This window comes from Hipposideros armiger, unplaced genomic scaffold, assembly GCF_001890085.2.
Source record: "Hipposideros armiger isolate ML-2016 unplaced genomic scaffold, ASM189008v1 scaffold_792, whole genome shotgun sequence".
NCBI classification, from domain to species: Eukaryota; Metazoa; Chordata; class Mammalia; order Chiroptera; family Hipposideridae; genus Hipposideros; species Hipposideros armiger.
Window position 1 is genome coordinate 146,481 of NW_017732142.1, and position 15,510 is coordinate 161,990.

The window sequence follows — 15,510 nt, forward strand, 5'->3', positions numbered from 1 at the left end:
TTCCGTCACCCTGAACAGCACCCACCTACCTAACTTTCTAGAACCCGCGTTCTTAATCCGCCCCAGTCTGTACCATTTCTATTAATAATTTAAGTTGTTTATCCCCAAAAGGGGAAAAAAGGGAGTTTTTATGACTCTTGGTCTGAAATGGTTCTGTATAACTTTGGATAAGCTATTTCATCTCGAACCTTAAGTCTCCTTATCAGTAAAATGGCCATAATGGTTCCTACTTCCTGGAATGGCTAATGCTTGCTAAACTCTTGGGGCAGAGCCTAGCACAGAGCAAACATTCACAGATAAGAACTGATACCACCTGTTCTACTAATAACACTGTTTCATCATCATTCCCAGTTACCACACCTTCCTGAGTCTACTAAACCGTCTGCAGTCCCATAAACTCTCACACTAACCTTAAATCTCTTCAGTCGCCTAAATTCCAATTCCAAATTTCCAAAATGAATCCAATGATACAAAATAGCCTACATCCTGACATTAAACATGTTTTTCCTTAGAGACTTGTCTCTTTGCTTCAAATTACTTATTATACCTATATAATAGTTTTCTTTTTTTTATTCTTCAGTTTTCTTTATTTAATGTGCCAATTCAAAGTGAAATAAAAGGTATATACTTTTCCAGAAACAACTAGTTAGTGAATACTTGTTTCCCAACACAAAAATAAAACAGCTTGCCAAAGATTGTACACTTAAAATTTACTTTTAAAATTTCCATAAAAGAATATTTTAAAATCATCTTTATCTAGTTGTTGAGTAGTAATCCCTTAATTGGGCATCATAGGTGCCAATAATATGGGATCTTGCTTGGGGACCACCTCCTGGGTGGTTGTCCTCTGCAATTTGCAGTCCTCTGCCCAAGGCTTGGTGGGTGAGGGTGGGGGACTACCAAATGTCAAGTGGGAGGAGCATAAGGGATAGAACTTTATTTATGAAAAATTTCTTTCTGCATGGCCTCTACTTCAAGGAGTATAGTTAATTCTGCCTGCTTTGTGTGAAGACTGTGTTGCCCACTTGAAGGAATCTGACCTGCCTCTACCCAATCCCCAATTGCCAGCTTGATTTATTCCTTTTCGATTTATTCATTCTATCAGCTTCCAACCCACCACTCACTCTCCCAGCTTGAAGCCTGCGTAGGCTTCCTAGTTCTGAGTTCTCCAGCTGGGTCTGAGCCCTGTCCTGTGAACTGCCCTCCATCCCTTCCCTGGAGGTAGGGCAGACCTTGCAAACACAGCCTGGTGTTTCCAGATCTCCCCCAACCCAGTTCCCTGGCTTTTCACTAAAGGGACAATTTTTATCTCAGGCACAATTTTAGACCTGCTGTTCTGACTTGGACAATAAAAGCTTTTTATTAATGAGCAGCTGTTCACTGTTGAATACAGATCATAAAGTCATATTCCTTTCTTGATCAAGCAAAACAAAGCCTTGCAGCTCATTGAGTGACAGTTTTGAACAGATACATTTGAAAACAAAGGATTAACTGGTGATAATTTTAGTGGCTTGCTTTATTGATCTTTTTAATTCTAGAGAATTTTGCTTGCCTTCAATATAATACATTTTAATATTCTGGAAAGTTATTTATTAATATTCATAATCACCATTTAATAGCTAGGGTCAGTTGCTTAATACAGATACCAAAAAGTCTGAAGCAGCTTTTTTATTTCTTTTCTATTAAAAGGAAATTAACTTTACATAAAGCATTTAAATATTTTTATCATAATTATTGCTACAGCATATCTTCACTTAGTAGTAATTTTTATTGCTAAATACAGGAAGACCCAAGATAAGAACAATTTAGAGTTAACCAAGTCCCTTGGAAAAGGCCTGGGATAGGAATGGAGGAATATGTCTTTTACTAGAAATGAATTCAAATGAAAAGAGGGGTAAACCCTTCACTTCTGTGTTCCAGTGGTGAGGTCCAGCAATGTCATACCTCTTGGCTAATGTCCACATTGTTATTAGAGCTCTAATATATTTCAGTTATATTGTGAGTTAAGTAGACGATTTGAGCAGGTCTGGCAATGTAAGGCCATTTATTATTTCTAAGGATACGTGTGTTGAGGTTCATACAACAAGAATAAAACAGTAGCTTATAACATGGTCTACCTTGTATGTGTGTTGAAAACTTTAAAATAAAATATAACAACACTGAACCAGCAATGGAGGCCTGATCCATTCAGCTACAGCATGGCAGACATTGTGGCTTTTACCTTGAACAAATTTGAGGCTCAGTTTTCTCATCTGCAAAATTTGGTTAATCATTCGGCCTTAGGGATTTATATTACAGAGTAAGTAGCATAATGTATGTGGAAATGGGTTGGAAACAAAGCAATAGAATCACTGAAAGCTTTCAGGTGTATAAGTTTATCAGCTTCAAGTCCAGAATCTTCTTTTAGCTACAGCAAGGAAGAATGCTTCCATGGAAAACAGGTGAATTTTCTCTCATCAGCAACCAGAAATAGGCATATTTGTTGGTAACACATTAAAAAAGGGAAAAGAGGAGGGAACACTAAGCTTTGAAGTTACCTCTGAGTACATCCCCACACCTCCTTTGCCCCCTTTACTTTAAAGACATAGGGGAGGAGAAAGCAGCTGTTAGAAGGAGAGCACGTCCAACCCTACCCCTCCCTCTCCGTGCTTTTTCTCACTACTCATGGGATAGTTTTCTCACAACAGTATCTGTTGCCAAGTTTCATCCATTCTTCTGGGTGTCCATCATTTTAACACACCAGGATTATCATAAGGATGTCCTAACTAGTATTTTGTATTTTTCCCCTTCCTCTGAATCAGCTTGGTCCTTGCTGGGGGATTAATATAAATATTTGTAAATCACAGACTTCTTCATGGTAACAGTCCCATTCAAAATTAAGAGAGGTTTGCCGTTGTCTATCAATTCAAACTCACTTTGAAGGATGCATGTCTTCATTGTTTGTTTTTAAACTCATCATTTCAAACTGCTGCTCTTGCGTCCCCCTCTGACCACCTCTGGCCCTTTAAAATATCAGATGTATCAGCAATTCTTGTTGAAAGTGTTTGTCTGTGTATACTGTACATCGCATACAGTGAGAATTAACTCACTTTCCTGCTCATGAAATATATACTTCGTGCTGTGTTTTTATTTGAAATTAAATCCTTTATAAGGGAGAATTAAATCTATGTTATAATCACTACAAATTTTCAGCATAAAAATATGTCATTTTCCCTCTTCCTAGGGAGAACTTACATGTATAAAGGGTCATCTGCCTAAATACATAAATTACTCTAAGTAACAACCAAAGGAAAATACTCTTGCTATGTAGCCCTACAGACTCATAAATACCTTGCCCAAAAGGAATCATTTTTTTTATTTATAGGCACAGAGCCCATTACCATAGCAACCATAAATAGTTGGCCTATAACCGGGTGTGAATTTCATAGTACATTGTTATTTGAAATGTTAAGTCAGTAAATCAGGATAAAGTGCAATTCTGTAATATTTTGGAAGGATTTCTTTATCTCAGAAGTCTGACAGAGGAAAAGTTTCATTATGCTGCCTTTTTATTTGTTTACTTAGACAATTTATTCAACACTTGCCATTGGCACAGCGTGTGCTAAGCATATTAAAGAAGTCAAAAGAACACACAGCCCTGACCTAAAGGAATGTCTCTAATAAACTCAGCATGTCATGGTTAAACAGCGTTAAAAGAAGAAACTTTTTTCATAAGGAGCTGTCCAATTTTAGAATTATCTGATCATAATAACTAGAGTGTGTATTCGGGCCTGTAAAGAAGGTGGCAAGAGATTTGTAGCTGACCTGACTGCCGTAAGTATTCAAGTACCTACGAGAACCCCTATAGGGCAGGCCCCCTTTTTTTTGTTTTACACAGTGTGTCTGTAGCTACTTCCTGGGAAGGTGAAATTGGAGGAATGCATTGTAATGTTTCTTTCACTGGAGACTGGACATTTCTTGCCAGCTGGTGCCAGACTGAAGAAGCTGAAAATGCCCACTGATGAGCGTGGAAGTGTGACATGACAACTGTTTTACACAGGTTTCCCGAACCAAAGACATAATGGATTCAGGTCAAGGTTTAAGCATTTCTGTTTTGGAGGATACAGGTAATGACTTCAAAGAAGGGTGTGGTATTTGGAAACTCTTTTCTTACCTGGGCATTGTCCCTGCCCATTCCAGGAAGGATTAATTTTGCCACCTCAGGCAACTGAGGAAAGTGGGAGACATATCAGGATTAGGATACCTGCCAAGTAACACTGAAACCCTGGAAGAGCAAGGGCTGGCATTGTGCACCACATTGTCAGGGACCCAAATTCCTTTCAGCTGAGCTCTCACGCCCTCCCCGCAGGGGCTGGCTTTTGTCCTCCTGATCCAAGGAGGCATCTTGCTCCACACCGCAGGAAAACAGGAAAGGCTGAAGAAAGGGCAAAAGGGTGCATAACAGCCATCCTTTAAGGAAAGTTCCTAGAATATGCCTCAAGATTATCTGGTTGTTTTTTCGTAACTCACTGCACAGAAGTTAGCACCCCTCACTGCAAGCAAAGCTAGGAAATAGTCTCTGTTCTAAATGGCCCTGTGCCCAGCCAATGATTCTGATAATTAACACTCACATAGTGTTTATTATATGCTACTCTAATAAGAAGTTTAATGGTTTATTGGGCCAGTGACTGACATAATATAGGTAACATTATGGTCATAAAAATAAGGGCCATTTACTGAGAGTCTGCCACCTGTTAGGCACTGTGTAAGGTGCCGGGTATATGTTATCATGGGTCATCAAATACCACACTGCATGGTAGATACTTTCCACATTTTATAGGTGAACAGAGAATAAGAGAAAATAAGAATTTGCCTGAGGGCATAGAGGTGGTAAAGTATAAGCCTCGCATTTGAACAGGAATGTGGACATAAATACGTTGTACTAAAAGCTCTCTTCGTGATGGAACACTTTCCCATGCTTGAAGAAAAGTGGGAGGCAAATAAATGTTGGAGCTTGGGCTCTGGAGTTAGATCGTCTGGGTCTGCTTCCCAGATTTACCATTAGAAACTCTGTGAACCAGGGCATTTTATTTAATCTCTTTAGGTTTCAAGTTTACTCATTTGGAAAAAGGGATAATAAGTTCATTGCGTTATTGTAAGGAAGGAGTCTACACAGAACATTCAGCATAGTGTCTGACACTTAGTAAGCATGGGGTAAATCTGTATTTTATTTTATTGTTACTCTACTTCTACTACTACTACTAGTACTCTACTACTACTACTACTACTAGTAGTAGTAGTAGAGTAGTAGCGGTTTAGACAGCACTCTTTTTTTTTCCTTATTGGTTTTGTATTTTTGAATGATATGACCTTAACCCAGGATAATTATGAGTTTTAACTCATAATTATAATCAACATCTTCACATGATAGATATTCAAGGATATACTTTAGATAGCACTCTTTGGGATAAAATAGAGAACAAGTAAAAGTAGATGGACCACTGTATTTTGTTCACAGTTATGCTGTCTCATGCATCACTTTAAAAAAAAATTACAAGATTTTGTAGCCTTCTGATGACTCATTCAGAGCATGGGGAATATTTCATGTGTTTGTTAAGTGAAAATGATATGTAGCTATTGGTGTGACCCTTTCACTTGATAACCAAAAAAACATGATGTAAATTTTCTAAACAAAGTATTATTTTAAACGGTAAATTTTAGTGTATGCTTACCAGTTTACTATTGGGTTTTATCTTCAAGTACAGATGATAGTTTGCAGTACTACTGAAAACATCTTAATATTATTATGTTGTTGTTTTTGTTTGTTTGTTTTTTTAGCTGAGCCATCCTGCCACCTGTTGGCAGCTCAGGGGCAGCTCAGCTTGGGCCGGGAATCGAACCGGCGACGCTGTTCCTCAGAGCTCGCACTCTTGAGTGAGCTCTTAACCAACTGAGCCACTCGGCCGGCCCTAATATTATTACTTTTGATCAGAATTTGTAATATGTAATCCAGTTTGTGATGATGAATAAAATGTTTCTAATCTTTTGAAAAAGAAAGTCATTGTAATGATGAGAAGGTGACAGAACTTTGAAAAGAGTAGAGACAGTAATACAAGATAAAAACGTTTTACTTATCAGAAATACAGGAAAACATTATTACCTCCTTATTCTGTGTTCCTGACATTGACCAAAATGGAAACATTATATTTACTTTATTTAAGAATTTTTCAGATCCTGGATAGAACAGTACTAACACCCAAAGTATTATTTTATGACTTGTTCAATAACCACGTCTTATATTAAAAAATATTTTTAAAAATCTAAACATGAATTTCTAAGACAGCATTACTCAGAGAAACATTATTTAAAAAAAAAAGTGGTCAGTTTTTGAATGAAGGCTATATGAAGCCCTGTTGCCCATGGATTCCTAACAATTCAGGCATTTAAAAAAAGTTGTAGTTAAAATTGTAATTTATCTGGCATGAACAATTATAGGTATGTACTATAATAACTCTAGAATATTTTATAAAAGCAGACAGCAAGAAAACTAAACAAGTTAAATCGGGAACTTTTTCACAAAGTCTGTGGCTAAGAAGCAAAATTTTAGAAATTCCTTTTAGTCTCAAATGATTTCTATTATACAACTTCTTCATTAGTACCTGGAATGAATTTTTTGTTTTAAATCTGTAAAATTTTTGACAAAAAATTTTGAGTGGATGGAATTAAAACTTGAGGTGAGGAAAATTACAGATGGTGGTGGTCAATTCTTGGCTTTCCGTGTTCTGAAGTGAAGATTTTTGCATCTCTTCCAGAACCCAAATGTAGGAATTTGTTCCGTAGTTGCTGTAATTGCAGTTTGTGGAATTTACTTGTCTAACAGAAAAGTACCAGGAAATGGAAAGTAAACTGGATTTGCGTTAGAAAACCTAATTTTAAAAGTTTCTTATCATGGAATGGGGGTGTGTTGGGTGTCTGTCCTCCTCCCCATTTTACTAGTAGAGTTTCTCACCCTTCCAAGGTAGGAATCGAGAGCTATGCAAGTCCTCAATTAACTGGTGGTGTGGTCTAGTCAAGTATCAGAGCTCTCTAGACATGAAAGATGTTCCTCCTGAGGGGACTTTGCATGTGTTTTTCACAGACCTTCTTGTCAGAGACCTCTTAAAATTGAGACCATTTCTATTCTAGCTGTTAGGTTGAACTTTATCTGTAGCCTCTAGGTTTTCAGTGACCCCCCTCACAGTTTTCTTTGCCTGCAGTCTACTTCCCTTCTAGACAGCCCTCCTGGATAAGACCTAGACTTCCTATGCTAGCAAACTCTCCCTCTCTCTCTCTCTCTCTCTCTCTCTCTCTCTCTCTCTCTCTCTCTCTCTCACACACACACACACACACACACACACNCACACACACACACACACACACACACACACACACACACGCACACACATCAGGTCTGAGGGACACACTTGTACATTTTTTCCCCCGACAAATGCTTGGCTGCCACACCTGCTCTCTGATTGGCTTAGGCAGTTATGACTCCCACACCAATTCACTGCTTGCCCCAAACCTCAGGGAACCCCTACTGAGCTTTCCTTGGGGCCTTTCTCTTGACTTAGCATTGGGAGCTAGTACCTTCACTCCCTACCCTTCATGTGGGGTGCCTCCCAGCATAGCCATCTCCATGGATTGCTCTTCAGAAACCCTCCTCTGATCTACTCTTTTTAGGCTACTTACTTAAAAAGCTTTACATCTCTGTTTGGTACCTCCCTTTACAATTTAAAGCTTTACATCTTAAAAAGCTTTACATCTCTGTTTGGTACCTCCCTTTACAATTTGTCCTGGCCAAAATTTCTTTTTTAACATATGGTTCAAACTGCATCCCTGGGACCTACAGAATAAATCCAAACCCCTGACAACATGGTGCAGAAGACTGCTGCCCTCTCCTTCCAACCTTTTCTCTTACCTTTCCGCATGTCATATTTAGTACACCAGTAACATCATACTGCTTGCTGATTTCCCTACACTCTGTGCTTCATTCTTCCACTAACCAGTGAATTAGCATCTACTAGTGCCAGACATTTTGTTAGATGGCAGGAAAATCGCTGAGTAAGGCAGAGCCCCTACCTTCAAAGGAACTCGCTGTCTAGTGGTGTTTTCAGCCTTCGTTCTTGCCACCACACCTTCTGCCGGGACTTCATGGCTAATCTCATGCTTTCTTCCTCAACATTCATCTCAGACATCATCATCTTCTGGAAGCTGTCCCTCATCCATCTCTTTCTTCAGAGGATGCCCCCTACCCTCAGCCAAGTGCCCCTCTTTTATGCCCCTCTAGCACCCACAGCTCGCTCACTCTCAGCACCATATTATATCAATATTACCTCTTTCAAATGCTATTTCCCCAGCCACCCTCTAAACTCTTGGAAGATAGAGACAGCATCTTACTCCTTATAGTCTTTTCACCAGAGTGCCTGGTATCTAGTAAGTGCTAAATAGAGGTTTGTTTGGTTGAATGAAATGCCAAATATATCCAAAGATACTTAGAGTCACTACCCAATAAGTGTTTATAATTTTTCTGTTAAGCAAGATTAACAATGACATGGGTGTCTATACTAGGAAATGGTATACAGAAGAAAAATGCCTGGGCTTCATTGAATTCTCTCAGCTGTTTTAAATGCTTCCTGAGTGTCACTTGCTAGTAGGTAACATTTGTGAGTACCAACTCTGCTTGCTCTGGACATGGCCACAATGCCTTTATTGGGAGTACTTCCTCCAAATTAATCATGGCCTTTAGAATTTCTTGAGTAAAAAGTACAAATTTTATGGTGTGAAAGCTTTTGGTTAACTTAGCTACATTTAGCTGTGGCTTTTTTGCATTCCCTTATTTTATCCTCTCAAAAATAAGTGTCTTTTCTGGTGTAGCCTGGAGTTGAGGGCAGTCATATGCTTAGGAGTAGCAGTTGTGAGTGGGAAAAAGGAGTAAGCATAGAAAGTTTGGACTTGTTCAAAAAGCTTGTTCCAGGGACACCACGAAAACTCTCCTTAGAATACTGGCTAGTGTTTGGCAGGCTCAGAAATCCAGGACAATCTTGAATTCTGGGGATTACTATGAATTTGAAAAACAGCAACTTAAGTCAGAAAACGGTCTAAAACAATCTTGTTTCCCCCAAAATACTTAGAAATTAAAATGGCTTAGATCATTGGAAATCAGTGCCTCATGAAGGGATAGAGGAAGTCAGATCCCTCAGCATGTACAAAAATGTGAAATGCTTCCCATCTGATCCGTCTAAAGAGGTTAAGTCAATGGGGCTGGCTGAGTGGCTCAGTTGGTTAAGAGCTCGCTCAAGAGTTTGAGCTCTGAGCAACAGTGGTTCGAGTCCAGCCCAAGCTGAGCAGCCACTGAGCTGCCAACAGGTGGCAGGATGGCTCAGCTAAAACAAAACAAAACAAAAAACTAGACAAGCTCTTTCTATTATTATATTTAAAGGATTCTATGATTTGTAGGTATAGCAACTTGAAGGGGGCATATCTGCTTCTAAATAAAAAGTATCTGAAAGGTTTTTTAATGAAATAAGTACACACATGTAAGGAATCAAAGAAATTTATATTTTGAAGAAATTGGATTTTTTATAATTAAAGCTAATTAACACATTTTATATATTATAAAAATATTTTTAGCATACTTTTTTGCTATAGACTTTCTTGTTGGGCAATAAAATAGCTAATAACCAGTTCTTGAATATTTGTTTTCATCCTGTTCTTCGGAATAGCACTTCAGTTGCTTCCTGAAAAGTGAAAACATACAAATATATATTTTTTAAAGTAGTGGTAACATACAGTTTGATTTAAAATATGTTTTATTTTAACTTGTCTAGTATGATTAGTAGGACAAAAGTAGTATGTGAAAATTAGTATTTCAAAGTTTACTGACTTAATGTTAAAATCAATAACGTACTCCCCTTGTGGAGCAGTGGAAAGAGAATGGTGGTGCTTATACATTGTATTTTTCACATTCAATTTTTGTCTTTTTATTTAGCAGAACTTCATGAATTTCATAAAAGTATAAAATATTGTTAATCCAGAGGGCAAAGTTATAAAAACAAAACAAAACAGCATTTCATTTCATTAATGGTTGCTATAGTCTGAACGTGTCCTCCCCAAATTCAAATGTTGAAAACCCTTGAATGTAGAATGCCCAATGTGGTGGTATTTGGAGGTAGAGTATTTGGGAGGTACTTAGTCATGAGGGTGGGGTCCTTATGAATGGGATTTAAAAAAAGAGACCCCACTGAGCTCCCTAGCCCCTTCTGCCATGTGAGGATACAGTGAGAAGTCTGTGACCAAGCAGTAGGCCTTCACCTGACCATGCTTGGCACACTGATCTCATATTTCCTGCCTTCAGAATTGTGGGGGATAAATTTCTGTTGTTTATAAGCCACGCAGTCTGTGGTGTTTTATTATAGGGGCCTGAATGGACTAAGACAATGGTGTTTAAATCATCTTGTATCTTAATTGAAGAATGACAGATTATTTAGTAGCAAAGAAGAAGCTGTTAACTAACTTTTTTTATCTGGAAAAAAATGTCCTAAAAAATGCCAGGAACGATATCATTTACTAATGACATAAAAATGCAATTTTCTGAATTGTGTAAAATCCCAAAGTTGCTAGGAACAGGCAGGATGAAAATCAGTGAAGCTAATTAGAAAATAATATATTTAATGCGGAAACACAAAATGCACAAAAGTATTTGATGAAACGGGGATTGAAATGGTGGCACAAAATCTTCTATTTTGAGATTTGGATCTCTGGTATAATTCAACTTAACAAGTGTAATTTATCTTGGGACTTTTAGAAAGTTTTTTCTCTTTTGTTTGCCTCCTTTCTACCAGGCCTTAATGATTCTGCTTCCTACACATTTACTAAGCATACCAGTTTCAATGTTTCTATTTATTTCAGCTCAGTGCTGGCCCTATGACTTGGAAGAGGTTTTACACCTGCCTTGTGAATTCTTTCACAACCCATGAGCCAGCAGCCACAACAGTATTTACATCTTATATTTTAATATTCTGAGAAGAAGGAAATAAACTTAAGCAATACCTGTTACACTATTATAATATAGGCAACTAGCGTGATTTTTATTAGAATTCTGGAGACAAGAAAACTGGCATCAAAATACAATAATTTGTGTGCTGGTCATATTGTCCCTCAGCCCCAAACCTACCCGTACATATTCTATGAGACCAGGCCTGTGTCTCTTCAGACCGTGCTTCTCCCTTGAGAGCTGACTCTTGGTTAGTTTCTGCCCAAGGAGGGAAGAAAGGATTGTTCCCTCCTGTTTGATCACTGCTCCTGAAGCCACAGCCTCCCACTTGTTCTGCTGCTCCCAGAACTAGCCTTGCTGTGCCCCTAGAGGCTGTTTATTTAAATATAAATTTAAAATCTAGTCTTGCTTTTCCTGCTTGAAATACTTCAGTGTATTTCTAAATTATTACCCTATCTCAAATTCTTCCTAAATCCTTCTTATCATTTTGATTTTTATTCAAACATAAGAATATAATTTGGTATCATAATATGTATCATCTTTGTGATATCTGATGATTTGTATTGTTTCTATGTAGATCAATACTGATGATTTTTTAAAAATTTATTTTAATTGTGGTAAAATACACATAACATAAAATTTTAACCATGTTTTAAAGTAGGCAGCTCAGTAGCATTAATTATGTTCACATTGTTGTGCAACCAATCTCCAGAATTATTTTCATCTTCCTAAATCTTATCAGTATTTCTTACGTGATGCTCTTATTTCATTAATCTGTCAGAAACTCTCCATCATTTCCCCATTAGATTAATTGTAAAGTGATTAATATCTGCCAATCAAAGCTCTTTATATTTGCTTATAATGTCCCTCCTCAACATTTCTCCCTAAGTCAGAGGGAAGGACTTATCCTCTAAGATTTAAAATCAATTAAACCACATTTTTAGCACCTATCATACATAAAGCATGCAGTATTATCTTCTAAATGCTCACAATTCAGTGAGGAGGGTAGATTCGAATGGATCCAAGGGCTTCGATAATGGTATAAACAAAGCACAATTGGAGACCATGGGAAAGGAGCATGAAACGCATTGTAGAGTTTGGAAGCAGGGAACCCAGGAGGCTATTGTAACGGGTCAAATGAGAACTAAAAAGGTTGTAAGAGGAGCAGCGAGACTTCAAAGGAAGACAGATAGAAGACATCATGGACAGACATAGATGTCCCAGAGCACCTGATGGGATGTGGAGCTTGAAGGAAAGGGAGAAGTCTAAGGACCAGCCCGAGAGGTCAGAAAGATAGCCCTGGCATTAACAGACGGGCTGCAGGAAGAGAAGCGAGTTAGCAAGGGAATGAGGAGTCATTTTGTGCTGAACGTGTATAGCTGAAGATGTCTTTCTTCACTCCCACTCTTTTCTTTGCTCTACTGGAGCCCCTTTCCCTCCATTTCCACATCTTATTCATTTTTTAGAATTCCATCTGTAAAGTGCTTCTGATAGGGTGACATCATCAGTAGTCTCTAGTCATTCTGGCCCCCAGAGACTCTTCCTCTTATTAATCTCCCTCCTGGCACTAGCACTTTGATTTCCCTTTGTGAAACCATGCATCCACCATGCTCAGCACCTTACTCCATGTGACCCAATCCAGGCTCACTATCACACAGCACCCCATGGCCACAGTCATTAGTTTAAGAATGGTCATGTGACCTAAGCCAGGTCAATGATAGAGCCTTAAGACTTTTGCTGGAAGTCCTGGGAAAGAGGTTTGCTCTTTCTGCCTTAGCTGCTGGGCTGGTAGAATGTAAACATGAAGATGCTGGTGGCACCTCTGCCATCAGGGTTAGAAGTGTCTGCCTGGGAGGGAATCTACTACCGAGGAGACTGGAGCCAAGAAATGGAGTGACACAGATTCTGGATGACATCATTTGAGTCCTTGGGTCTAGTTGTGGCAGAAATCACACCACTTCCGGACTTTCTCAGTTAAGTGAGTTCACTTTACCGCCTAAACCAGTTCGACCTGAGCTTCCGCCCCTTGTAACTGAAGAGGAGTCCTGGCATTCCGTGCACTTCTCACTCCTCCATTCTGCAAGGCCACCACATAAAGTGGATAACATTTCCCGTAGGGTTGTCTTGTCTCTACCACTGGAGCCATTACTTTCTCAACGGCTGAGACCATGTCTCTGTGTCCACAGAGGTGCCATGCACAAGTGTTGTATACTGTCTTTATTTAGTAAACGTTTACTAGTATGCAGAGACATACATTATATAAAAAAAAATACAAAAAAATGCTTACCTAGATTTACGCTCAAAGTCAAAACTTCAGCCATAACTATTTCCAAGAGCAACACTCTTCCCATCAGACAGCTAATCAGTGTTGTTATCTGGGCAGCTGTGCCCACAGTTGATGCTCTGCTGCTGCTACTGCTGCCACTGCCAGTGCTGCTGCCACTGCTGCTGGCACTGCCACTGGCACTGCCACTGCCACTGCTGCTAGAGACAGACTGCGCTGGCAGGCTGAAAGGCCTGGATTCCACCCGAGCCACATTATCCAGGATAAATTCAATCTTGTAATTTTTTCCTAGGGGGAAAAAAAATCATCATCGTCTTTCACTTCCTTCTATTATTTGTTTGTCTTCATACGCTTCCAATTGGGTTTTCATTGACTTAAAAATACTGTGTAACTCCTAGCAAATGAGTCAGATTGCATTAGTGTACGTATAAACAAGTGTAGAGAGGGTCTCAGTTCGAAGAGTTCAATTTGCCATCAACTATGGGCGGGGGGACTCTGGGTAGATTTTCTTTCTGTAGATTTTCTTTCACTATCTGCTTCTTAGGGATTCCCTCCTAGTGCCCAGGACTGGAGAGAGGCTGTGAAATGAGGGACAGTAGGGAGGGCAGATGAAGGTTCTGGGCCTCGGTTGCATCCCCGGATACTTGACCAAGAGTAGAGAAGCCTCAGCCTCAGTTGGGGGAAGGGGGAATGGATACTGACCTTTTTATTTTGAAAAAATTTCAAACATACAGAAGAGTTGAAAGACTAAGACAACAAACACTCATATGCCCTCCACTTAGATTCAACAATTGTTTAACTGTTTCCCACATTTGCTCTAAGTCAGATGCTGTTTTTGTGTGGCAAGATTGTGGCCCTTCCTTTTTCTTACCCCAGGTAGACAAGCTTGAGGAAACACTTGTTAGATCTGTTTGGAGAGTGAAACATAAAAAGCTCATCCAAATGTTTTTTAATCCACATGTTAAGTCTTTCCACAGTTTTGAATATGAGATAACCAATATATTTTTCCTTGACGTAATTTCTTCTGGGACTACTGCTATCATTAGTAGTGGTTACCACACAGTGCAGAGTTTGTAATACAACCCTGAAGTTTTCATTCCTCTGGTTTATTTTTTCTATTACCTTTATTTTTATTATTATTTTTTAAATCATATGTTCTTATTCTTCCTTTCTTTTTCAGGGAGAGAATTTAATTAGATCTTGATCACACTGTGTTTTCACAAACAATAGGAATGTGTTCTATAACTTTCAAAATGGATGGGAATAGTTGTATAAATTTTCTACCACTATTACAATTCATGACAATGGTGTATTTAATTCTTTCCTTTTGACTTTGAGAAAAACTGAACTTTTGTGGCAGCTGTATTTTTTCTTAATGATTGTGATATGTAAAGAATTTAGGATTTTGTTTTTTCTCCTTCAGTTCTGCGGAGGAAGCCTAAGCTAGCCTTGTGGAGAGGCCATTCCATGGAGGAGAACTGAATAACCCAGACAAAACCCAGAATCAAGGCCTCTGACTCCACGAAGCCATCCCAGCTGAAGTTTCGGACATCTTGGAACAGAGATGTGCATCCTGCCCAAATCCCCAACCTGCACTTTTGTGAGCATATGACATGGTTGTTGTTTTAAGCCATTAGATTTTGGACTGACTTGTTATGTACTATCAGAAACTGAAACAAACACTATAGATCACATAGGTTCATAAACATGTTTTAAACACTATTATCCATTAGTAATACTATTTTTATCCAGGTTACTCAAAGTTGTGATCTCAGCTGTTTCCTTACTTCGTGTTCTACTCTTTTCTCACCTAATTCTCACATCCCATTTTCTGTGTTAGAAACCACAACCCATACCCAGGTGGCCCTGCTTTGCCCTTTACTGAGCTATAAGTAGAAGGGTGCCTGGTTGTCACGCTGTCAGGTACAGTCTAATCTGCAAGGGGATTTCCTACGTGCAGTAATTGTGGGGGGACCTACTAGAAAGTGTTCCAAGAAAGATGCTTTATTAATTTTCTCACATATGCTTTGTTATTATTATAATCTTACAGTGGCTCATCTACAGACTGGGTAACTGATCTAAAGATAATGAAGAGATGACAATACTTAACCTCCCTTACTATACACAACCAGGGAACTGAGACCCTACACTTGATGGAGACAAATAAAAAAAAAAATAGGGCCAGCCGAGTGGTGCATTGGTTAAGAGCTGG

The 15,510-nt window shown here is 38.8% G+C and overlaps 1 protein-coding gene across 1 annotated transcript in view; it reads right to left on the reverse strand.

The window, feature by feature from the left end:
• Positions 1 to 9,661: 9,661 nt before the first annotated feature.
• PKHD1L1 (PKHD1 like 1) overlaps positions 9,662 to 15,510 on the reverse strand; it is a 143,431-nt gene continuing 137,582 nt past the window's right edge. The window contains exons 77-78 of the mRNA XM_019628463.1: positions 13,302 to 13,586; positions 9,662 to 9,758 (exon numbers count right to left, since the gene is read on the reverse strand). Of these exons, the coding sequence (XP_019484008.1) occupies positions 9,748 to 9,758; positions 13,302 to 13,586 (296 nt within the window). The 3' untranslated portion in view covers positions 9,662 to 9,747. The remainder of the gene's footprint in view (positions 9,759 to 13,301; positions 13,587 to 15,510) is intronic.